Source organism: Panulirus ornatus, chromosome 14, assembly GCF_036320965.1.
Source record: "Panulirus ornatus isolate Po-2019 chromosome 14, ASM3632096v1, whole genome shotgun sequence".
Lineage (NCBI taxonomy): Eukaryota > Metazoa > Arthropoda > Malacostraca > Decapoda > Palinuridae > Panulirus > Panulirus ornatus.
In genome coordinates, this window is record NC_092237.1 from 51,264,544 (window position 1) to 51,290,051 (window position 25,508).

At 50.2% G+C, this 25,508-nt stretch overlaps 2 protein-coding genes across 2 annotated transcripts in view; one reads left to right on the forward strand and one right to left on the reverse strand.

The window, feature by feature from the left end:
* LOC139753546 (protein O-linked-mannose beta-1,2-N-acetylglucosaminyltransferase 1-like) overlaps positions 1-6,152 on the reverse strand; it is a 33,381-nt gene extending 27,229 nt beyond the window's left edge. The window contains exon 1 of the mRNA XM_071670195.1: positions 5,903-6,152. Within this exon, the coding sequence (XP_071526296.1) occupies positions 5,903-6,152 (250 nt within the window). The remainder of the gene's footprint in view (positions 1-5,902) is intronic.
* Positions 1-25,508, forward strand: part of LOC139753410 (pyrokinin-1 receptor-like) — a 432,787-nt gene that overhangs the window by 1,250 nt on the left and 406,029 nt on the right.

Consider the following 25,508-nt stretch of genomic DNA (forward strand, 5'->3'; position numbering starts at 1 on the left):
AGCACCTTGTCCCTACTATACCACAGTGATCCAGTTTATCCTATCCATTGCCTGCCACTCACCCTCCTGAATGTTTGGGTCCCCGATACCCCAAGGCCTTCTTCATTCCAGTCTTCCGTCTCCCTCTTGGCCTATCCCTTCCCCTCGCTCCCTTCATTTATGACGCATAGATCATCTTAATCATCCTTTGTTCGCCCACCATCTCACGCGCGCACATACCTTGAAGACCTCGACAAAACCTCCTAAGTGTGTTCAGTAACCCTCCATTTATCCCATATATTTCTTTATGTTAATCCAGCACGTTAGCTTTGGCTGCCGTATCGTCGTATCTACTTGAAGCAAAGGCAGCTGTTACGTTAGCCTAATCAGAGGAGGAGATGGGCATTGAGGCTAACTGCCACTCCCGGGATTCGAACCCATTTGGGTCCCAACCACGTACTATGTGGGCGGACTGAATTTTTTATATCACCCGGAATGAAGAAGAACTGGAACTTCTGAAAGGAGTTCAGGTACCTGGGGATTGACGTGTGGTATGTGGAGAGGCGGAATTTGAGAGGAGGATTAAGTACGGGGAAAGTTGGAAGTGTTGTGAAGACGTTGGTGGACGGACGGCAGGAGAAGCTGAGGGTCATGTGTGCACAGGAGGGGAAGCTGAGGGTAATGTGTGCACGGGAGGGGAAGCTGAGGGTAATGTGTGCACGGGAAGGGAAGCTGAGGGTCATGTGTGCACGGGAAGGGAAGCTGAGGGTAATGTGTGTACGGAAAGGGAAGCTGAGGGTCATGTGTGCACGGGAAGGGAAGCTGAGGGTAATGTGTGTACGGAAAGGGAAGCTGAGGGTAATGTGTGAATGGGAGGGGAAGCTGAGGGTAATATGTGTACGGAAAGGGAAGCTGAGGGTAATGTGTGTACGGAAAGGGAAGCTGAGGGTAATGTGTGTACGGAAAGGGAAGCTGAGGGTAATGTGTGTACGGAAAGGGAAGCTGAGGGTAATGTGTGTACGGAAAGGGAAGCTGAGGGTAATGTGTGTACGGAAAGGGAAGCTGAGGGTAATGTGTGTACGGAAAGGGAAGCTGAGGGTAATGTGTGTACGGAAAGGGAAGCTGAGGGTAATGTGTGTACGGAAAGGGAAGCTGAGGGTAATGTGTGTACGGAAAGGGAAGCTGAGGGTCATGTGTGCACGGGAAGGAAGCTGAGGGTAATGTGTGTACGGAAAGGGAAGCTGAGGGTCATGTGTGCACGGGAAGGGAAGCTGAGGGTCATGTGTGCACGGGAAGGAAGCTGAGGGTAATGTGTGTACGGAAAGGGAAGCTGAGGGTAATGTGTGTACGGAAAGGGAAGCTGAGGGTCATGTGTGCACGGGAAGGAAGCTGAGGGTAATGTGTGTACGGAAAGGGAAGCTGAGGGTCATGTGTGCACGGGAAGGGAAGCTGAGGGTAATGTGTGCACGGGAAGGGAAGCTGAGGGTAATGTGTGTACGGAAAGGGAAGCTGAGGGTAATGTGTGTACGGAAAGGGAAGCTGAGGGTCATGTGTGCACGGGAAGGAAGCTGAGGGTAATGTGTGCACGGGAAGGAAGCTGAGGGTAATGTGTGCACGGGAAGGAAGCTGAGGGTAATGTGTGCACGGGAAGGGAAGCTGAGGGTAATGTGTGTACGGAAAGGGAAGCTGAGGGTCATGTGTGCACGGGAAGGAAGCTGAGGGTAATGTGTGTACGGAAAGGGAAGCTGAGGGTCATGTGTGCACGGGAAGGGAAGCTGAGGGTAATGTGTGTACGGAAAGGGAAGCTGAGGGTAATGTGTGCACGGGAAGGAAGCTGAGGGTAATGTGTGCACGGGAAGGAAGCTGAGGGTAATGTGTGCACGGGAAGGAAGCTGAGGGTAATGTGTGCACGGGAAGGGAAGCTGAGGGTAATGTGTGCACGGGAAGGAAGCTGAGGGTAATGTGTGCACGGGAAGGAAGCTGAGGGTAATGTGTGTACGGAAAGGGAAGCTGAGGGTCATGTGTGCACGGGAAGGAAGCTGAGGGTAATGTGTGTACGGAAAGGGAAGCTGAGGGTCATGTGTGCACGGGAAGGAAGCTGAGGGTAATGTGTGCACGGGAAGGAAGCTGAGGGTAATGTGTGTACGGAAAGGGAAGCTGAGGGTCATGTGTGCACGGGAAGGAAGCTGAGGGTAATGTGTGTACGGAAAGGGAAGCTGAGGGTAATGTGTGTACGGAAAGGGAAGCTGAGGGTAATGTGTGTACGGAAAGGGAAGCTGAGGGTAATGTGTGTACGGAAAGGGAAGCTGAGGGTCATGTGTGCACGGGAAGGGAAGCTGAGGGTCATGTGTGCACGGGAAGGAAGCTGAGGGTAATGTGTGTACGGAAAGGGAAGCTGAGGGTAATGTGTGTACGGAAAGGGAAGCTGAGGGTAATGTGTGTACGGAAAGGGAAGCTGAGGGTAATGTGTGTACGGAAAGGGAAGCTGAGGGTAATGTGTGCACGGGAAGGAAGCTGAGGGTAATGTGTGCACGGGAAGGAAGCTGAGGGTAATGTGTGTACGGAAAGGGAAGCTGAGGGTAATGTGTGTACGGAAAGGGAAGCTGAGGGTCATGTGTGCACGGGAAGGAAGCTGAGGGTAATGTGTGCACGGGAAGGAAGCTGAGGGTAATGTGTGCACGGGAAGGAAGCTGAGGGTAATGTGTGTACGGAAAGGGAAGCTGAGGGTAATGTGTGTACGGAAAGGGAAGCTGAGGGTAATGTGTGCACGGGAAGGAAGCTGAGGGTAATGTGTGTACGGAAAGGGAAGCTGAGGGTAATGTGTGCACGGGAAGGAAGCTGAGGGTAATGTGTGTACGGAAAGGGAAGCTGAGGGTCATGTGTGCACGGGAAGGGAAGCTGAGGGTCATGTGTGCACGGGAAGGGAAGCTGAGGGTCATGTGTGCACGGGAAGGGAAGCTGAGGGTCATGTGTGCACGGGAAGGAAGCTGAGGGTAATGTGTGTACGGAAAGGGAAGCTGAGGGTCATGTGTGCACGGGAAGGAAGCTGAGGGTAATGTGTGTACGGAAAGGGAAGCTGAGGGTCATGTGTGCACGGGAAGGGAAGCTGAGGGTCATGTGTGCACGGGAAGGAAGCTGAGGGTAATGTGTGCACGGGAAGGGAAGCTGAGGGTCATGTGTGCACGGGAAGGAAGCTGAGGGTAATGTGTGTACGGAAAGGGAAGCTGAGGGTCATGTGTGCACGGGAAGGAAGCTGAGGGTAATGTGTGTACGGAAAGGGAAGCTGAGGGTCATGTGTGCACGGGAAGGGAAGCTGAGGGTAATGTGTGCACGGGAAGGAAGCTGAGGGTAATGTGTGCACGGGAAGGAAGCTGAGGGTAATGTGTGCACGGGAAGGAAGCTGAGGGTAATGTGTGTACGGAAAGGGAAGCTGAGGGTCATGTGTGCACGGGAAGGGAAGCTGAGGGTCATGTGTGCACGGGAAGGGAAGCTGAGGGTCATGTGTGCACGGGAAGGAAGCTGAGGGTAATGTGTGCACGGGAAGGAAGCTGAGGGTAATGTGTGCACGGGAAGGAAGCTGAGGGTAATGTGTGTACGGAAAGGGAAGCTGAGGGTCATGTGTGCACGGGAAGGAAGCTGAGGGTAATGTGTGCACGGGAAGGGAAGCTGAGGGTCATGTGTGCACGGGAAGGAAGCTGAGGGTAATGTGTGCACGGGAAGGAAGCTGAGGGTAATGTGTGCACGGGGGGGGGGGGGGGGGGGGGGGGGGGGGGGGGGGGGGGGGGGGGGGGGGGGGGTTTTTTGTCAACATGTCCGATCATATATTAACACCAATTCATACTTAGAATTATGACTGGACAGTTATATAGGCGATTTTAATGTAAACATTAGAAACTGTTTATTTTTTAATTCCTTCACTTTTTATGACGTTCATATGATATTGATTTGCTGCAAGAACGTCATAATTCAACTCTTGGATTTTGCAAAATATTCCTAACGGAGCATAGGCGACTGTAAACACTTCTTATTGAAAGCTGAGAGCTAAGGAGATATCCCGTCTTAATTTTACTAAGGTACAGAGTCAGTGTAAACATCCGCGAACTATCAAAGGTAATTCCATATCAAGTCGAATTTGAGTTCCACCTTTGTTAAAATTCTCCTTATTTTTGCATAGGCGTCGTCTGTTAAATTGCGTTCCATTTTGCTCTTCAGTAATGGTTGTTGTAAATTATTATTTCTTGTTCTAAACATCTGTTAATTTCTCTGATATTGACTAATTGGATACGTTACTCTTGGAAATAGAGTGGAAGGTCATTGCTGCTAACGAGGAAGTAAGTGAAGCTCATCAGATTCTTTAGGTTCCCCTCAAACTGAAGACGCAAATGGAGAACTATTAGAAAACGGATACACGTTCAGTTCAAATTGTGTGTAAACTAACATAATCCTATGACTATCTTTACACGTATATATCTATCCTGAGAGACATTACATCTCTTGCAATAACAGTTTAATTGTCAGTATATTTCCCATATATGTTAACTTTATACATGGCTTAAATAAAAGATATTAGAAGTATAGATGAGAACAATACAAATCTTTTATAATTTCATATTTTGTTCCCTGCAACAAAGTGACCCCGTTTGTAAAAAAACTAAAAACCATAAAATAATTCGCTCGCTCCGAACCACCCCCCCCACAGGCAACCCAATACCATCGTTATTGAATCGAGTTAGCATCGATAGACATTTCGGTACATCAGTCACGGTCTCTGAAAAGAAGAACTGGCAACTGACGTTCATATCCCCCCCCCCCACCACTTCACTGACTGGGTTTGGGTGCTCACCGTCCTTGAAACTTTTTTTTTTTTTTTTCAGTGACTAAGGTTTTGTTCATTGCTGTTGCCCAAGTTGTACATCATGTGCGAGTAAAGAATCTTATGATTCTTTGCAACAACTTTGCCCTTTCACTTTCCAGTTCCCTGGAGCCCAGCTTCTCGTGATTTCTCACTTCCCCTCACACAACGCTCTTCCATTACCACCTTTTCCTTTACAGCAAAATGTTCCGGAGTTCGTCGCCGGCATTCCACCTTTTTTTTTTTTTTCTTCTCTCGGCTTCCACTTCAAGATGGGAAATAAAGTCCCTTTCCACCCTCTGGTTGTATGCCTTTGGTGCTTGCCTGGGGGGTTAAAATTTATGGCTTATCTCTTTGATGTGATGAGCCAGCTTGGATACGCTGCTTGGTTCTACACATTCTTTCCCAGCCACCAGACTTGCTCACAGTCACCAGTCCATCCAGCATACCTTGACCCACTTATATCCACCCAACCTAGAACCGCATTACTCTATCCTAGCCTACTACTACTATCCACCTAACCTAGAACCACACTACTCTATCCTAGCATACTACTCTCCGCCCAACCTAGAACCATCCTAGCCTACTACTGTCCACCCAACCTAGAACCACACTACTCTATCCTAGCATACTACTATCCGCCCAACCTAGAACCATCCTAGCCTACTACTATCCACCCAACCTAGAACCACACTATCCTAGCATACTACTATCCAACCATCCTGGAACCACACTACTCTATCCTAACCTATTACTGTCCACCCAACCTAGAACCACACTACTCTATCTAGCCTACTACTGTCCACACAACCTAGAACCACACTACTCTATCCTAGCATTCAACTATCCAACCATCCTGGAACCACACTACTCTATCCTAACCCATTACTGTCCACCCAACCTAGAATCACACTACTCTATCCTAGCCTACTACTATCTACACAATCTAGAACCACACTATCCTAGCTTACTCTATCCCTCACAAATCATGCTGCCCTGTCATTGCTTCGTCGAACGTAACTCACCCAGTGATCTTATCAATTACCAGTCCACCCACCACTCACAACCCACCCTGCCCACCCGTATCCACCTTTCCGCTGGCGTCAGCTTGCATTAAAGTAGCTTCCAGATCCTCCTGGGTGACGCCTAAGACCTTGAGACTCTCCTTGTCCACGTCCACCGCCTTCGTGAAGTTCTTCCCGTCCGGCGTGGCCACTGTGAGGTGCAATTGGGTTAGTCCTGCCTCCACGCCCGCCGCACGCCACCACCACGCCCACACCACCAGCAGGAAGAGGCTGCCCCCGTGCAGGCGTTGCGTCATCCTGCAGATATGATATATAATAAGCTGAGATATGGATCTAAATCATGTATAGATTACCTTTCCTAAGATTTTTTTTTTGCGAAAAACTTTTTGGAAATGATTAAAATTTACATAATTGAAATAAGTCATTAACTTGACGTATAAATGAACGATAAGTTACTGTCTCGATGTAACATACATTGAAATCCCGACGAAACTAAAGACCAAATCCTGTAAATGTAAATTACTTCAACCTATGAAATAAACCATGGAAAACGGTAAACCACCCTGAACAAAATGATACATTATTAAAACAATTTATAAGAAACAATTAAGCAGTTTAACAGGCACAAGTGAAACAAACAAACAAAAAAAAAAAAAATTCAACACTGCTCATGTAAAGCAATGTTAAAAATGTAGTTTTTACGTCAAGGGGGTAATTTACATACATATTGCAAGAGCTGTACATTTTTCACATTAAGTATTTGCATCATATGTTAGGAAATTTGGCTATGCAGAATAGACAGGAACAACTGTTAGTTACATCATTATCTTCTACATCCTGATTCTAATGCAAGTAATATGGGTGTATGTTACGACATTTTTCTCTTTACTCACATTTTCTTCCTTTTATTACCTTTTGTCTTCCTCCGAAAGTTTACCGAAAACACATCAGAATTTAAGTATCCCATTTCTAGCTCAGAATCACCTGGAGATGACACATTGTTGTTACTCACATCACACTAATAACCAGCACTTACCATTAACATCAAATTGGCTCCTCAAAAATAGTCACATCTCTGGGGAGATCCTTAACATCAGGTTCTTAAGGTCACAAAACTCGACTTTGGTGGGTCTCGCTCACCTCTTTAAAGTGTTGTTATCTGGGTACCTCCCCCCCTTTTTTACCCCCTTCTGGAGAAGGAGAGTCTCAAGGTCTTAGGCGTCACCCGGGAGGATCTGGGGCCATATGCAGAAAACTTCTTAGAATGCTTAAAAGTATGCTTAACCCCAAAGAATTTTACTTAACTTTAAGAATTTTGCTAAGCATGATTTTACGCTTAAGTATTTGCTTAGCAGACGACAATCTTATGCTTAAGTTTTGCTAAGCATCGTGCTTAGTCCTTTTCTGTGTGGTACTTAAGTCACGTGGTCAGCCAAGCATAAAGATAAGCAGAAATCTAAGAATTTTTCTGCACACGGCCCCTGGAAGCTACTTTAATGCAAGCTGACGGCGCGTCACCTGACGACCAAATGACGAAGTGATCTGCTGCTATACTCGAGTCAGTCAGCTTTTGAGTCCACGGCAAATGGTGCTGGTTCTGAATCCTCTGGTTCGGCTCAAATGAAGCATCAGTTGAGACAAATGTGGGGAAACAACCAGTTTACGAATCAGCGAGTCGAAGCTTCGGAAGAACCGGACAGGTGGATCCGAACCAGATATAAAAGGTTTCATCCCTCTGTTGGAACCAGATAGTATCACGTATAGCGCCTACTGACCTCTGCAGTGGTTGACACAGCGTAGGATGTGCAAATAGAAAAACGCTGGTCGGAGTCAGATCAGGGGGAACCTTTGGTTGAACCGGTTTCTTTCCTCGCCACGAGTCATACAGAACTGAGGGAAGTGCGTCATCATCGGTAATAAGAGCGGTTCGAAACGTGCTCACTGAACTCCTCTGCTAATAGGAAGCCTGACTGTTGAGCGTTACCTGTTTTTTGCACGCTCTCTCTCTCTCTCTCTCTCTCTCTCTCTCTCTCTCTCTCTCTCTCTCTCTCTCTCTCTCATGAAAATACACATACGCTCTTACTCATCCTCTGGATAGAATGGAAGGTACTGGGTATTATGTAGCCACATCTTATACTCCCTTTCCAAGCGGTTCATTCTTGAATTCTGCTCTTGTTTTGTTTGTGTCGAGTTATGAAGATGTAGCAAGTAAAGACAGTATCTTTCAGCATGGAGTCTGACATTCCAAAGGGTACGTTACACATTGTGAAATAAGTCTTATGTCAAGATACATCATCTATTCATATGTGGATTACATTATTGGTCTTTACTTCCCCCCTGTATATTGTTCACCAATGTGACGATATTTCGCTTCCCCAGTTGTTCCCATTCGTCCTTGGAACACACACACACACACACGTGTGTACATCCTGGGTGTATACGCTGGGAAAATCATTATCATCCTTCTTCATCCCGACACTCACGATGGCTCACGGTACGTCAAACCTTCAGGGTCCCTCAAATGGCGGATCTCTATACGATATCTGGGCCTCTGGAGTCAAAATGTTTCTCGAGACTGAAGGGCATTAAAGCCATGGCTGCTGGATAAGGCTTAGTCATGTTAAAAAAAGGTCCTTCGCCACAAAATTCACTGCTTCCTAATGTTTTCCAGCCGCTGGAACGCGCTGGAAATCCTGAAAAACTAGGAGGCTTTCACCCCCAATAAGCTAAATGGTGCAGCTCGCGTTGAATCAGGCCCAAATTTCTTTTACCCTGAACGTGATTCAATTTGTCCTCGCCTGCGTACGTACGTACAGTTACGGCGAGTGATCTAAACAGAGGACGTAAGTACAGTTACGGTGAGTGATCTAAACAGAGGACGTAAGTACAGTTACGGCGAGTGATCTAAACAGAGGACGTAAGTACAGTTACGGCGAGTGATCTAAACAGAGGACGTAAGTACAGTTACGGCGAGTGATCTAAACAGAGGACGTAAGTACAGTTACGGCGAGTGATCTAAACAGAGGACGTAAGTACAGTTACGGCGAGTGATCTAAACAGAGGACGTACGTACAGTTACGGCGAGTGATCTAAACAGAGGACGTACGTACAGTTACGGCGAGTGATCTAAACAGAGGACGTACGTACAGTTACGGCGAGTGATCTAAACAGAGGACGTACGTACAGTTACGGCGAGTGATCTAAACAGAGGACGTACGTACAGTTACGGTGAGTGATCTAAACAGAGGACGTAAGTACAGTTACGGCGAGTGATCTAAACAGAGGACGTAAGTACAGTTACGGCGAGTGATCTAAACAGAGGACGTACGTACAGTTACGGCGAGTGATCTAAACAGAGGACGTACGTACAGTTACGGCGAGTGATCTAAACAGAGGACGTAAGTACAGTTACGGCGAGTGATCTAAACAGAGGACGTAAGTACAGTTACGGCGAGTGATCTAAACAGAGGACGTAAGTACAGTTACGGCGAGTGATCTAAACAGAGGACGTACGTACAGTTACGGCGAGTGATCTAAACAGAGGACGTACGTACAGTTACGGCGAGTGATCTAAACAGAGGACGTACGTACAGTTACGGCGAGTGATCTAAACAGAGGACGTACGTACAGTTACGGCGAGTGATCTAAACAGAGGACGTAAGTACAGTTACGGCGAGTGATCTAAACAGAGGACGTACGTACAGTTACGGCGAGTGATCTAAACAGAGGACGTAAGTACAGTTACGGCGAGTGATCTAAACAGAGGACGTACGTACAGTTACGGCGAGTGATCTAAACAGAGGACGTACGTACAGTTACGGCGAGTGATCTAAACAGAGGACGTACGTACAGTTACGGCGAGTGATCTAAACAGAGGACGTAAGTACAGTTACGGCGAGTGATCTAAACAGAGGACGTACGTACAGTTACGGCGAGTGATCTAAACAGAGGACGTAAGTACAGTTACGGCGAGTGATCTAAACAGAGGACGTAAGTACAGTTACGGCGAGTGATCTAAACAGAGGACGTAAGTACAGTTACGGCGAGTGATCTAAACAGAGGACGTACGTACAGTTACGGCGAGTGATCTAAACAGAGGACGTAAGTACAGTTACGGCGAGTGATCTAAACAGAGGACGTACGTACAGTTACGGCGAGTGATCTAAACAGAGGACGTACGTACAGTTACGGCGAGTGATCTAAACAGAGGACGTACGTACAGTTACGGCGAGTGATCTAAACAGAGGACGTACGTACAGTTACGGCGAGTGATCTAAACAGAGGACGTACGTACAGTTACGGCGAGTGATCTAAACAGAGGACGTAAGTACAGTTACGGCGAGTGATCTAAACAGAGGACGTAAGTACAGTTACGGCGAGTGATCTAAACAGAGGACGTACGTACAGTTACGGCGAGTGATCTAAACAGAGGACGTAAGTACAGTTACGGCGAGTGATCTAAACAGAGGACGTAAGTACAGTTACGGCGAGTGATCTAAACAGAGGACGTACGTACAGTTACGGCGAGTGATCTAAACAGAGGACGTACGTACAGTTACGGCGAGTGATCTAAACAGAGGACGTAAGTACAGTTACGGCGAGTGATCTAAACAGAGGACGTACGTACAGTTACGGCGAGTGATCTAAACAGAGGACGTACGTACAGTTACGGCGAGTGATCTAAACAGAGGACGTACGTACAGTTACGGCGAGTGATCTAAACAGAGGACGTACGTACAGTTACGGCGAGTGATCTAAACAGAGGACGTAAGTACAGTTACGGCGAGTGATCTAAACAGAGGACGTAAGTACAGTTACGGCGAGTGATCTAAACAGAGGACGTAAGTACAGTTACGGCGAGTGATCTAAACAGAGGACGTACGTACAGTTACGGCGAGTGATCTAAACAGAGGACGTACGTACAGTTACGGCGAGTGATCTAAACAGAGGACGTACGTACAGTTACGGCGAGTGATCTAAACAGAGGACGTACGTACAGTTACGGCGAGTGATCTAAACAGAGGACGTAAGTACAGTTACGGCGAGTGATCTAAACAGAGGACGTACGTACAGTTACGGCGAGTGATCTAAACAGAGGACGTACGTACAGTTACGGCGAGTGATCTAAACAGAGGACGTACGTACAGTTACGGCGAGTGATCTAAACAGAGGACGTACGTACAGTTACGGCGAGTGATCTAAACAGAGGACGTAAGTACAGTTACGGCGAGTGATCTAAACAGAGGACGTACGTACAGTTACGGCGAGTGATCTAAACAGAGGACGTACGTACAGTTACGGCGAGTGATCTAAACAGAGGACGTACGTACAGTTACGGCGAGTGATCTAAACAGAGGACGTACGTACAGTTACGGCGAGTGATCTAAACAGAGGACGTACGTACAGTTACGGCGAGTGATCTAAACAGAGGACGTACGTACAGTTACGGCGAGTGATCTAAACAGAGGACGTACGTACAGTTACGGCGAGTGATCTAAACAGAGGACGTAAGTACAGTTACGGCGAGTGATCTAAACAGAGGACGTACGTACAGTTACGGCGAGTGATCTAAACAGAGGACGTACGTACAGTTACGGCGAGTGATCTAAACAGAGGACGTACGTACAGTTACGGCGAGTGATCTAAACAGAGGACGTAAGTACAGTTACGGCGAGTGATCTAAACAGAGGACGTAAGTACAGTTACGGCGAGTGATCTAAACAGAGGACGTACGTACAGTTACGGCGAGTGATCTAAACAGAGGACGTACGTACAGTTACGGCGAGTGATCTAAACAGAGGACGTAAGTACAGTTACGGCGAGTGATCTAAACAGAGGACGTAAGTACAGTTACGGCGAGTGATCTAAACAGAGGACGTACGTACAGTTACGGCGAGTGATCTAAACAGAGGACGTACGTACAGTTACGGCGAGTGATCTAAACAGAGGACGTAAGTACAGTTACGGCGAGTGATCTAAACAGAGGACGTACGTACAGTTACGGCGAGTGATCTAAACAGAGGACGTAAGTACAGTTACGGCGAGTGATCTAAACAGAGGACGTACGTACAGTTACGGCGAGTGATCTAAACAGAGGACGTACGTACAGTTACGGCGAGTGATCTAAACAGAGGACGTAAGTACAGTTACGGCGAGTGATCTAAACAGAGGACGTAAGTACAGTTACGGCGAGTGATCTAAACAGAGGACGTAAGTACAGTTACGGCGAGTGATCTAAACAGAGGACGTAAGTACAGTTACGGCGAGTGATCTAAACAGAGGACGTACGTACAGTTACGGCGAGTGATCTAAACAGAGGACGTACGTACAGTTACGGCGAGTGATCTAAACAGAGGACGTACGTACAGTTACGGCGAGTGATCTAAACAGAGGACGTACGTACAGTTACGGCGAGTGATCTAAACAGAGGACGTACGTACAGTTACGGCGAGTGATCTAAACAGAGGACGTACGTACAGTTACGGCGAGTGATCTAAACAGAGGACGTAAGTACAGTTACGGCGAGTGATCTAAACAGAGGACGTACGTACAGTTACCAACAATGATCCATCCATCACTGTTTCTATTTGCAGGCTATTGTGTCCACTCTAACAGTATGGTCGCTGCGTTAAATGTTCCCTGGAAACGTTTACTTCCCCTCGAAGATAATCGGCTGCCCACGATCAAAATGGCTTCCCGTACCAGAAATTAACATCAAAGTGTGATTTGGGTATTTCATATCTAACTCTCGTTAGGCCGTGGAATGTTCTCAGGTATGATGTAGAAATATAGAGGCAGAGATTCTTGCAGTCTGAAATGGCAGATCATAAGAAAATAGAATTGCAGTAGGATTCAGAAAAATATATATATCAAGGTCTGCCATACACTGAAGGATAGAGTGTGCTGGTGACTGTGGTCGCTGGACTCTTCCCCCTGGTTCATTAGCTCTCTCTCTCTCTCTCTCTCTCTCTCTCTCTCTCTCTCTCTCTCTCTCTCCGGTATAAATGTATTCGTTATGTCGCCCCAATATCCGTCCTGTTATGTATGCAACACGGTGGCTCCGTTTCAAAGTGACCCAATTATTCCGGGTGCCGGGGGAAGGTCCATTGAAGACACATATGTTTCTGGGTATGATGACGTATATATATATATATATATATATATATATATATATATATATATATATATATATATATATGTTGGAAGGAAACATTTTCTTTTTTTCCTTCGAAGTTAAACCTCCTTAGAACGACGAGTCGTGCTGCAGGGTCGTGCCGCCGTGCTGGAGGGTCGTACCGTGGTGTGCTGCAGGGTTGGAGCGTCGTGCCACAAGGGCGTACCGTAACTCAGCTGGTTTAGATGTCAGTTCAAATATAGTGAAAGGGAAAATCTCTTTCGCTGGTACGAAATTCCATCAAATCGTCTTGTTTTGGTTCGTCTGTCTCGCATTCTGGTGTACGATCCTCCTTGTTGATTTTGGAGCGATCGTCTTTCTTGTTCTCCGAAACTCGGTGGATCCAGGGGTCGTCGGAGAGGGACGACTCGAGCGATGGTACGACCACTCCAGGTCCACCTAGGTCGACGGTACAATTGCTCTGGACGACCCAGGGTAGTGGTATGACCACTGCGGACGGCCCGGGTGGCGGTGCGACTGCTACAGACAACGGTACATCTGCCCCAGGCCAACCAGAGCGACTGACTGTAAAAGCTCGCTTCGCAACAACCAGGGCGACGGTGGGACCACTACGGACGACCCGGGTAGACTCGCCAAGGCGCACGAGCCGACGTCACCACTCCTTCTCTCCCTTCACGGCGTCTGGGATGATTTTTCGGAAGGAACGCGTATCGAAGGAGTTGAACTAAAACTTCTCTACGTGGGTCTAGGATATTTGTGAGGCTGATCATTACGGCAGCGCCAGGGGAAAAGGGAACAGCGAGAGGGGTCCTTCTGTACACTTGAGTGGGATGATAGACTTTCTTATAGAAATGATCAGAAACTTGGTTTAGCTTTCGCTGGAGAGTCTTGTGGACGATTTATTTTACGGGAAACCAAGATGTGCTTAAGGGCTTCTTAAGGGACGGTACACATGCTAAGCTTTTTTTTTTTTTTCTCTCTCTGTTTTAACTGTACAGACCAACATGTTGGCCTGTGCAGTTAAGAAGACTGCGTAGTTAGGTTTCCATTCACGTGTCCGGGTTAAATTGTGCAGTTTGGGTCAGCATAGTTCAAGTCGCGAAAAGTTGAGCGTGTGTAGCGGGTCGTCGGTGTTCATTATACCTTTAAGGTTACAAAAATACAGCGCTTTTTTTTTCTAACTTGTTTGGCTTTAAAGATGACTTTCCACGTGTGTACAGGCGGTTTCTGGGGCTCACAGAGAACTGACAGATGCCGGAGTGGAGGAATGCTGACAGTCGCTGGGGGTGAAGGAGAACTGACAATTGCTGGGTTGAAGGAGAACTGACAGTTGCTGGGGTGAAGGAGAACTGACAGATGCCGGGGTGAAGGAGAACTGAAAGTTGCTAGGGGTGAAGGAGAACTGACAGTTGCTAGGGGTGAGGGAGAACTGACAGTTGCTAGGGGTGAGGGAGAACTGACAGTTGCTAGGGGTGAGGGAGAACTGACAGTTGCTGCTAGGGGTGAGGGAGAACTGACAGTTGCTAGGGGTGAAGGAGAACTAACAGTTGCTGGGGGTGAGGGAGAACTGAAAGTTGCTTGGGTGAAGGAGAACTGACAGTTGCTAGGGGTGAGGGAGAACTGACAGTTGCTAGGGGTGAAGGAGAACTGACAGTTGCTAGGGGTGAGGGAGAACTGACAGTTGCTAGGGGTGAAGGAGAACTGACAGTTGCTGGGGGTGAGGGAGAACTGACAGTTGCTTGGGTGAAGGAGAACTGACAGTTGCTGGGGGTGAGGGAGAACTGACAGTTGCTAGTGGTGAAGGAGAACTGACAGTTGCTGGGGTGAAGAAGAACTGACAGTTGCTAGGGGTAAGGGAGAAGTGACAGTTGCTAGGGGTGAGGGAGAAGTGACAGTTGCTGGGGTGAAGGAGAACTGACAGTTGCTGGGGATGAGGGAGAACTGACAGTTGCTAGGGGTGAAGGAGAACTGACAGTTGCTAGGGGTGAAGGAGAACTGACAGTTGCTAGGGGTGAAGGAGAACTGATAGTTGCTAGGGGTGAGGAAGAACTGATCAAAGTATGTTGAAGAATGTTTTCACCTCCAGTTCTCAGATTCCACACCCAGAAGCGTCCACCCACAGTGCTTTGCCCTTGAAAATCAGCCGAAAGAAAGATTGAGAAGTTATATTAAGAAAGTTTTCTTGAGGCAACATTCTAAGGTATTCCATAACGAAAGACAGACGAAGGTTTGTTGTTAAAGACGAGGTAGAGGTGCGAGTACTCTCTGGGAAAGGTGTTGCCTGCATACGTGGGGAGAGAGAGTAGGTGATGGTTTAGGACGAAGGGTTGGTGTTCTGGGGCGAAGGGATGGTGACCTGGGACGAAGGGTTGGTGGCATGGGACGAAGGGTTGGTGGCCTTGGACGAAGAGTATTGGCTTTGGGACGAAGGGTCTTATCCTGGAACGAGAAGGATAGTAGCCTGGGACGAAGGGTTGGTGGCATGGGACGAAGGGTTGGTGGCCTGGGACGAAGGGTTGGTGGTCAGGGACGAAGGGTTGGTGGCCTGGGACGAAGGGTTGGTGGTCAGGGACGAAGGGTTGGTGGCATGGGACGAAGGGTTGGTGGCCTGGGACGAAGGGTTGGTGGAATGGGACGAAGGGCTGGTGGCCTGGGACGAAGGGCTGGTTGGTGGCATGGGACGAAGGGTTGATGGCATGGGACGAAGGGTTGGTGGTATGGGACGAAGGGTTGGTGGCATGGGACGAAGGGTTGGTGGCCTGGGACGAAGGGCTGGTTGGTGGCATGGGACGAAGGGTTGGTGGCATGGGGCGAAGGGTGGCTGGTTGGTTATCTGGGCTTTAAACCCATCGAGTGTCATGGTTATTAAGGCCGTCAAACGCCCACGTTGTAATCACCCATCGGAAATGCCTTGAGTTCCTTCTTCAGGTGTTTCAGATAACCCAGAAGACCATGCGTGCTCTCACTACATACATGGCCCCCATAGACGGGACGAGTAGATAAGAGTTTACATGCTCGAGCGAAATGATCTCTTAATTTTCCACTCCTCCGTTGCCTCTTTCTTCTTTCTCGTCGTTCTCCCTTTTATTCATCGCCGCCTTATCTTCTCTCTCACCCGTCCCTCTCTTTCTTTAGCTTAGATTATTCGTATCTGGGTTTCTCCTTCCTTATATATTTTTTCTATCGTCTTGTTCCTCATTCTTTCCACTTTCCCTGTGTGTCCCCTCGCCGCTGTGTCGAGGCATGTGGCTCACGTGTGAGTGTGTGTGAGAGAGAGAGATAGATGGATAGATAGATAGATAGATAGATAGAGAGAGAGAGAGAGAGAGAGAGAGAGAGAGAGAGAGAGAGAGAGAGAGAGAGAGAGAGAGAGAGAGAGAGAGAGTGAAAAAATACGTGTGTGTGTGTGTGTGTGTGTGTGTGTGAGGGAGGCAATTTTAAAAGGCTTAGGAGGCTCAGCAGGTGTTCACACTGCTACCTGTGGCTAATGAGGGAGCATGGGGTGGGGGTTGTTGTTGTGGGGCTGCAGGTGCGTACTTACCAGGGGGCGTGCTGAGCTCTGTTACAGCCCCGCTTCCCCCACCAACCCAACATAATGACCCTGACACTTGTTACCAAAGGGGGTAAGGGTGCGCTTCTCTCTCTCTCTCTCTCTCTCTCTCTCTCTCTCTCTCTCTCTCTCTCTCTCTCTCTCTCTCTCTCTCTATCTCTCAGTCATACACCCAACTCTCTCTCTCTCTCTCTCTCTCTCTCTCTCTCTCTCTCTCTCTCTCTCTCTCTCTCTCTCTCTCTCTCTCTCTCAGTCATACACCCAACTCTCTCTCTCTCTCTCTCTCTCTCTCTCTCTCTCTCTCTCTCTCTCTCTCAGTCATACACCCAACTCTCTCTCTCTCTCTCTCTCTCTCTCTCTCTCTCTTCTCTCTCTCTCTCTGTTCGTCTATCTATCTTAGTTATACACCCAACTCTCTCTCTTTCCTTTCGAGGCAAGTGCACTTCCTGTCCCGGCGTGCATTATCTCCCTGCAACAAACCATCGATCTTAAAGGGCAATTAGGCTGTTAACGAGAGTGTGCCATTATAACGACAGCGCTGGTAATGAGGCGGCAGTGGCGGAAATCTCTGGTAATTGGTTGTTGTGTGAGGCAAGACCAGGCAGGGTGAGGGTGGCCTACTTCCTCGGCTGATGGCATCCCAGACGCAGTCGCCTGAGGGGGGGGGGGAGGGAGGGGACGGAGTGGAGAAGGGAGTGGGGACGGAGTGGAGAAGGGAGTGGGGACGGAGTGGAGAAGGGAGTGGGGACGGAGTGGAGAAGGGAGGGGACGGAGTGGAGAAGGGAGTGGGGACGGAGTGGAGAAGGGAGGGGACGGAGTGGAGAAGGGAGGGGACGGAGTGGAGAAGGGAGGGGACGGAGTGGAGAAGGGAGTGGGGACGGAGTGGAGAAGGGAGTGGGGACGGAGTGGAGAAGGGAGGGGACGGAGTGGAGAAGGGAGTGGGGACGGAGTGGAGAAGGGAGGGGACGGAGTGGAGAAGGGAGTGGGGACGGAGTGGAGAAGGGAGTGGGGACGGAGTGGAGAAGGGAGTGGGGACGGAGTGGAGAAGGGAGTGGGGACGGAGTGGAGAAGGGAGGGGACGGAGTGGAGAAGGGAGTGGGGACGGAGTGGAGAAGGGAGTGGGGACGGAGTGGAGAAGGGAGTGGGGACGGAGTGGAGAAGGGAGTGGGGACGGAGTGGAGAAGGGAGTGGGGACGGAGTGGAGAAGGGAGTGGGGACGGAGTGGAGAAGGGAGTGGGGACGGAGTGGAGAAGGGAGTGGGGACGGAGTGGAGAAGGGAGGGGACGGAGTGGAGAAGGGAGTGGGGACGGAGTGGAGAAGGGAGTGGGGACGGAGTGGAGAAGGGAGTGGGGACGGAGTGGAGAAGGGAGTGGGGACGGAGTGGAGAAGGGAGTGGGGACGGAGTGGAGAAGGGAGTGGGGACGGAGTGGAGAAGGGAGTGGGGACGGAGTGGAGAAGGGAGTGGGGACGGAGTGGAGAAGGGAGGGGACGGAGTGGAGAAGGGAGTGGGGACGGAGTGGAGAAGGGAGTGGGGACGGAGTGGAGAAGGGAGTGGGGACGGAGTGGAGAAGGGAGTGGGGACGGAGTGGAGAAGGGAGGGGACGGAGTGGAGAAGGGAGTGGGGACGGAGTGGAGAAGGGAGTGGGGACGGAGTGGAGAAGGGAGTGGGGACGGAGTGGAGAAGGGAGGGGACGGAGTGGAGAAGGGAGTGGGGACGGAGTGGAGAAGGGAGGGGACGGAGTGGAGAAGGGAGTGGGGACGGAGTGGAGAAGGGAGGGGACGGAGTGGAGAAGGGAGTGGGGACGGAGTGGAGAAGGGAGTGGGGACGGAGTGGAGAAGGGAGTGGGGACGGAGTGGAGAAGGGAGTGGGGACGGAGTGGAGAAGGGAGTGGGGACGGAGTGGAGAAGGGAGTGGGGACGGAGTGGAGAAGGGAGTGGGGACGGAGTGGAGAAGGGAGTGGGGACGGAGTGGAGAAGGGAGTGGGGACGGAGTGGAGAAGGGAGTGGGGACGGAGTGGAGAAGGGAGTGGGGACGGAGTGGAGAAGGGAGTGGGGACGGAGTGGAGAAGGGAGGGGACGGAGTGGAGAAGGGAGTGGGGACGGAGTGGAGAAGGGAGGGGACGGAGTGGAGAAGGGAGGGGACGGAGTGGAGAAGGGAGTGGGGACGGAGTGGAGAAGGGAGTGGGGACGGAGTGGAGAAGGGAGTGGGGACGGAGTGGAGAAGGGAGGGGACGGAGTGGAGAAGGGAGTGGGGACGGAGTGGAGAAGGGAGTGGGGACGGAGTGGAGAAGGGAGTGGGGACGGAGTGGAGAAGGGAGTGGGGACGGAGTGGAGAAGGGAGTGGGGACGGAGTGGAGAAGGGAGTGGGGACGGAGTGGAGAAGGGAGGGGACGGAGTGGAGAAGGGAGTGGGGACGGAGTGGAGAAGGGAGTGGGGACGGAGTGGAGAAGGGAGTGGGGACGGAGTGGAGAAGGGAGTGGGGACGGAGTGGAGAAGGGAGTGGGGACGGAGTGGAGAAGGGAGTGGGGACGGAGTGGAGAAGGGAGTGGGGACGGAGTGGAGAAGGGAGTGGGGACGGAGTGGAGAAGGGAGGGGACGGAGTGGAGAAGGGAGTGGGGACGGAGTGGAGAAGGGAGGGGACGGAGTGGAGAAGGGAGTGGGGACGGAGTGGAGAAGGGAGTGGGGACGGAGTGGAGAAGGGAGTGGGGACGGAGTGGAGAAGGGAGGGGACGGAGTGGAGAAGGGAGTGGGGACGGAGTGGAGAAGGGAGGGGACGGAGTGGAGAAGGGAGTGGGGACGGAGTGGAGAAGGGAGGGGACGGAGTGGAGAAGGGAGTGGGGACGGAGTGGAGAAGGGAGGGGACGGAGTGGAGAAGGGAGGGGACGGAGTGGAGAAGGGAGGGGACGGAGTGGAGAAGGGAGGGGACGGAGTGGAGAAGGGAGTGGGGACGGAGTGGAGAAGGGAGTGGGGACGGAGTGGAGAAGGGAGTGGGGACGGAGTGGAGAAGGGAGTGGGGACGGAGTGGAGAAGGGAGTGGGGACGGAGTGGAGAAGGGAGGGGACGGAGTGGAGAAGGGAGTGGGGACGGAGTGGAGAAGGGAGTGGGGACGGAGTGGAGAAGGGAGTGGGGACGGAGTGGAGAAGGGAGTGGGGACGGAGTGGAGAAGGGAGTGGGGACGGAGTGGAGAAGGGAGGGGACGGAGTGGAGAAGGGAGTGGGGACGGAGTGGAGAAGGGAGTGGGGACGGAGTGGAGAAGGGAGTGGGGACGGAGTGGAGAAGGGAGTGGGGACGGAGTGGAGAAGGGAGTGGGGACGGAGTGGAGAAGGGAGTGGGGACGGAGTGGAGAAGGGAGGGGACGGAGTGGAGAAGGGAGTGGGGACGGAGTGGAGAAGGGAGTGGGGACGGAGTGGAGAAGGGAGGGGACGGAGTGGAGAAGGGAGTGGGGACGGAGTGGAGAAGGGAGTGGGGACGGAGTGGAGAAGGGAGTGGGGACGGAGTGGAGAAGGGAGTGGGGACGGAGTGGAGAAGGGAGTGGGGACGGAGTGGAGAAGGGAGGGGACGGAGTGGAGAAGGGAGGGGACGGAGTGGAGAAGGGAGTGGGGACGGAGTGGAGAAGGGAGGGGACGGAGTGGAGAAGGGAGGGGACGGAGTGGAGAAGGGAGGGGACGGAGTGGAGAAGGGAGGGGACGGAGTGGAGAAGGGAGTGGGGACGGAGTGGAGAAGGGAGGGGACGGAGTGGAGAAGGGAGGGGACGGAGTGGAGAAGGGAGGGGACGGAGTGGAGAAGGGAGGGGACGGAGTGGAGAAGGGAGGGGACGGAGTGGAGAAGGGAGGGGACGGAGTGGAGAAGGGAGGGGACGGAGTGGAGAAGGGAGGGGACGGAGTGGAGAAGGGAGGGGACGGAGTGGAGAAGGGAGTGGGGACGGAGTGGAGAAGGGAGGGGACGGAGTGGAGAAGGGAGGGGACGGAGTGGAGAAGGGAGTGGGGACGGAGTGGAGAAGGGAGTGGGGAAGGAGATGGAATGGAGCCAACTGCTTCCTCCATCATCCCCTCCTCTACCTCTCTCCCTCTCTCTCTCCCGTCCCTTTGGGCTAGCCAGCCACCGCGTCCATTCCCGTCCCTCCCTACCCACGGGCCAGGGAACCAGGGGCGTATCAGCCCCTCCCCCGCAGGGAGCGGGATTAATGCCACCTGTTGCCCCACCAACACATCTGTTGCTTGCGAGGCCCTGATAATTCACCTCAGGATCTCCTGCCGAAGTAGGGGTCAGCCAGTGTAGGTTGCATGCCTGAGTTTACGGGCCGCGTGACTCGTGTGTGGGATGGAATATTCCACAACCTTTGTTAATTGCACCTTTTTTTTGTCACAGTTAACGTTCCTATGTTCTCTCGATGGTTTACGTTGGTTGTTCGTCTCTATCTGTCTTATAGATCTCATTTTATATATATATATATATATATATATATATATATATATATATATATATATATATATATATATATATATATATAATTTTCTTATGGTTTTTGTCTGCTTCTATTGTCAATATTCTATTATTCATGTGAAATGTTTTCTTCATGTCTCGTTTCAAAACCTGAGCCAAAACCTATTAAGATTCATGTTCTTTGATAATGAATTAGATTTGCGTACTACACTTCCCTTTCTTATAAACAATAGATGCAATAATATCTTCCTTGTGTAATCTTTATATACCTGTCGTACGGACATTTGCGTTTCCGGTCGTCTGTAGCATTTACTTTGTCGTCCTGAATTCTTTTCTTTTTACCCCCTTTACCTTGGAGGCTCCATTCACGGACAAGAGCCCACATCAAGACCTGACCTTGATTGAAATACAGAGAGGGTTATGAGAGCGAGAAAAGATGAGACAAGGAAAAGCATCTTCGAATTTCGGAGGAAGTGAAAAGCCAGTTCTTTTACAATGAGGGTTACGAGAGCGGGAAAGATGAGATAAGGAAAAGCATCTTCGAATTTCAGAGGAAGTGAAAAGCCAGTTCTTTTACAATGAGGGTTACGAGAGCGAGAAAGATGAGATAAGGAAAAGCATCGTCGAATTTCGGAGGAAGTGCAAAGCCAGTTCTTCTACAGATGAGGGTTACGAGAGCGAGAAAGATGAGATAAGGAAAAGCATCTTCGAATTTTGGAGGAAGTGAAAAGCCAGTTCTTCTACAATGAGGGTTACGAGAGCGAGAAAGATGAGATAAGGAAAAGCATCTTCGAATTTTGGAGGAAGTGAAAAGCCAGTTCTTTTACAATGAGGGTTACGAGAGCGGGAAAGATGAGATAAGGAAAAGCACTTCGAATTTCGGATGAAGTGAAAAGCCAGTTCCTCTACAATGAGGGTTACGAGAGCGAGAAAGATGAGATAAGGAAAAGCATCGTCGAATTTCGGAGGAAGTGAAAAGCCAGTTCTTCTACATTGTGTCTGGTCATAGTTGCTGGGAAAGACATGGGGAAAGTGGAGAGTTCCAGAGCTTCAATGACTCCACCAGTTCTCTACTCCCTTGCCACACAGGTCTTTTCTAACAGCTCTCCTAAAATCCTTTACCCCTTTGTCCTTCGATGAGATTTTTCTCTCCCCCACGTCGTTTACCCGGATTATACCAGCTTGTTCAGAGCTGCCGGATGGATTGAGAGAGAGAGAGAGAGAGAGAGAGAGGCAGGATGGTCCTCCCTCCATCTAGGTCAGGAGGGACGTGGCTCCTCACCCCCCCCCCCCCCCCCGTAACCCATGCCCCCTGTTCATGGTGTTGCCACATGTCTCACTGAGCTGAGCCTCCTCTCTCTCTCTCTCTCTCTCTCTCTCTCTCTCTCTCTCTCTCTCTCTCTCTCTCTCTCTCTCTCTCTCTCTCTCCTCCCCCCACAGCAGCTCCGTGTACTTCCTGAAGGTGAAAGACCAAAGGCATTCTACACACTATGTGTTAGACACAACTTCGTCAGCGGCGGCAGTGCGTTCCGTCATTATCTTCCCATCACCCACCTTGATGGTACAAGCTGAGGGAAGTCATGAACTGATCGTTTATATTAGTAGTTTGTTGCCCTTATGATTCCCCCTCATGTGACCCCTCAGTGGGTGGTGGGGTAACCCCAGACACCGTGCTGAGGTAACCAAGATATTTTTTTCCCTTTTCTTTTTTCTTTTTGGACTCGTCTACATCTGGTTGCTCTACGGTTTTGTCCCTACGCTTTCGTGAGGTGTGTCCGCGCCCGCCCTTTCCCCACCACACACACACACACACACACACACACACACACACACACACACACACATTTTGATCTCGTCCCTTGTGAACATCAGTTGGTGCATGTGGTAACCAGAGAGAGAGAGAGAGAGAGAGAGAGAGAGAGAGAGAGAGAGAGAGAGAGAGAGAGAGAGAGAGAGGATTTCGAGTGAGCCTTTGCTGGGAGAGACCCGGGTGATTCACTGATCATCATCGTCAGAGAGTCATCATTCCCGCCAGGGATGACCGGAGGAGGAGGAGGAGGAGCAGGACACGTTCGTGTCGGTCAGTGCTCGATCTTGGTCGTGTCGTCGTCATTGCCAGACATACGAGACGAGCGACCTCCTCTTCAATGAGACGCTCCACAGATCTGGGATAAAGATATTGTGGGCAACAGTTTCTCTCTCTCTCTCTCTCTCTCTCTCTCTCTCTCTCTCTCTCTCTCTCTCTCTCTCTCTGTCTCTCTCTCTCTCTCTCTCTCTCTCTCTCTCTCTCTCTCTCTCTCTCTCTCTCTCTCTCGAGCTACTCTGTTTATACTCGGTTTTATAAGTTAAACCTTAGCTAAGAGAGAGAGAGAAAAAATAAAGGCCTTTGACGTCGATGTGATTTCCGGAGGGGATTTTTCACAGGAAACGAGACGAGTAAATATATGTCTCTCGGTAATGACGGGGTAGGAAAAAAAAAAGGAAAATAGCATAAACGACCCTCTTGTCCAAATGGCGTTACTGATGTTGGCATTTCCAGTGTCGTGTGGACGTGTGAGTGATATGCTGCCGTATTGCCCTCCCTCCCCCCTTTTTTTTTTGGCATCCAGCGACGTACCTCGGGGTTGGGGATTGGTGGAAGGGAGAGGGAGGGAGGGAGAGAGGGAGGATTGTGGGTGGGGATGAGGGTAAGGATGTGGTGAGGGATGGTGAGGAGGAGGAGGAATGAAGGGATTACTGGAAGGCTAGTGTGGGAGGGAGTACACGGTTGCGTGCGTGGAAACGCACATTCACGGAAGACTTTGTCATCGTTGCTCGAGCGAGTAAAGAAAAAAGAGGAAAAGAAAAAAATAAGAAAGCCTTTCACAGTGCACGACACTAGCATTTTTGCCCACAAGGTCCAACGAGCGTGCGAAGCCAGGGATTTACATCACCAGTTCACCCAGCCTGCCTATGCCAGCCTATATGCCACTTCTGCGTCCAGACACACTACCCGGAACGCCATAGCTAATAGGCCACAACATTCCTGCATTGAGCCCAGAGTCTTGCAAGAAGTGCTGGAGATATGTTCGTCATATCCTTTCACCGTTGACTTAAAAAAAAAAAAAGGAGGCACAAAAGAGCTCATGGGGTTCATTGCCTTCGAGGTATTGCAAGATGACCAATATGAGAGAAGCCCTCACCATAAATCCACAGATATTGGAGAGTATTTTGCCCGGGATCTGAGTCAGCTCCTCACCCACGCTTATCGACAAATAGTTGATATGTCCCTGGCTTTTGTTAGCTTTCGTCTGGTGCGTCAGGAAAGCGTCGCACTACGCCGTCGCTTCCAGCAAGACCAAGGTGGTGTTTACCAGGGTGTGTGTGTGTGTGTGTGTGTGTGTGTGTGTGTGTGTGTGTGCAGGACTCAGTCGTTTGACCATCACCTACGAGGGGCAGCAGACCCTTGCTCCGCAAGAAATGTCGGTACACTGACCAGACGCTTCACAACATTTTTGCCAATATTCTGCGAACGTAACAGTTTGATTCCGAATTGTGTTGGTCAATGCGACTTTTTTTTTTCTATTTTTACTTGGCAACACTTATCACTGCACGAATTTGACTGTGAGATTTGCTAGTTTGCCCCCCCCCCCCCCTTTTTATTTTCCACCGTCATCCTTCTAGTCCCTAAGACCGGCATTCGCAAATGCATTACTGGAAACACTGCATTCAAAGCAGTACACACCCGGTCGGTGACTGCTGAACAACATGATCATCCACTCTCAGTCTCCCTCACTGACACGTTCACGAATAAGAATTTCCATAGAGGAGGTACGCCTTCCTATTTGACTGATGTGACACATCCATTATTACTTCGTGTTTTCGACAGACGCACCTCTGTTTTCTACCCAGTTTTCCAGCACTCCATTTGGTCGACCTGGTGTACCTATAGCTTCAGGGAGGAGGTCCATCAAGGACGCCCACCTTGGGTGATACCGGCTTCAGGGGCAATGTACTTGCTGGTGCATGGCCCTAGACGAGAAGAGCCTTCACCCCGCTGAATAACACGGCCCCTGGTGGACTGTGTGAAACGGGTGTCCATGAAGCGAATAGTTCCCGTGTGGCAGGTAACTGATTCGTAAGTGATCGAAATCAAACTAGGACGAAGTTCTTTCTCTTTGGGCCCAAAGCTTACCAGAAGACAAGGTCCAGTGACCAAAAACATCAAGAGCATCTCCGTGGGACCAATTTATCAAGGCACCATACCCTGAGGCACACCGCGCTATCCAAGCTAGGCGGCTACCCCATGCCTCACTGGTGGTTGTAATTAAACGCCATTAATTATTCCACAACAAACAGAATTCTTTGTTTCCCTCGCCCGTGCAATATTTCTAGACCACTCAGTGTTCAGGCAGCACAATGAGGATAATCTCATAAGTCCTGGTGAAGTGTATTGCGGGACTGCTAAAATGTGAACCTTTCGATGTCGGGAAGTTGTTTTTTTTGACTAAGTGGATACCAGGTCACAAAGGTGGCGACCTCCAG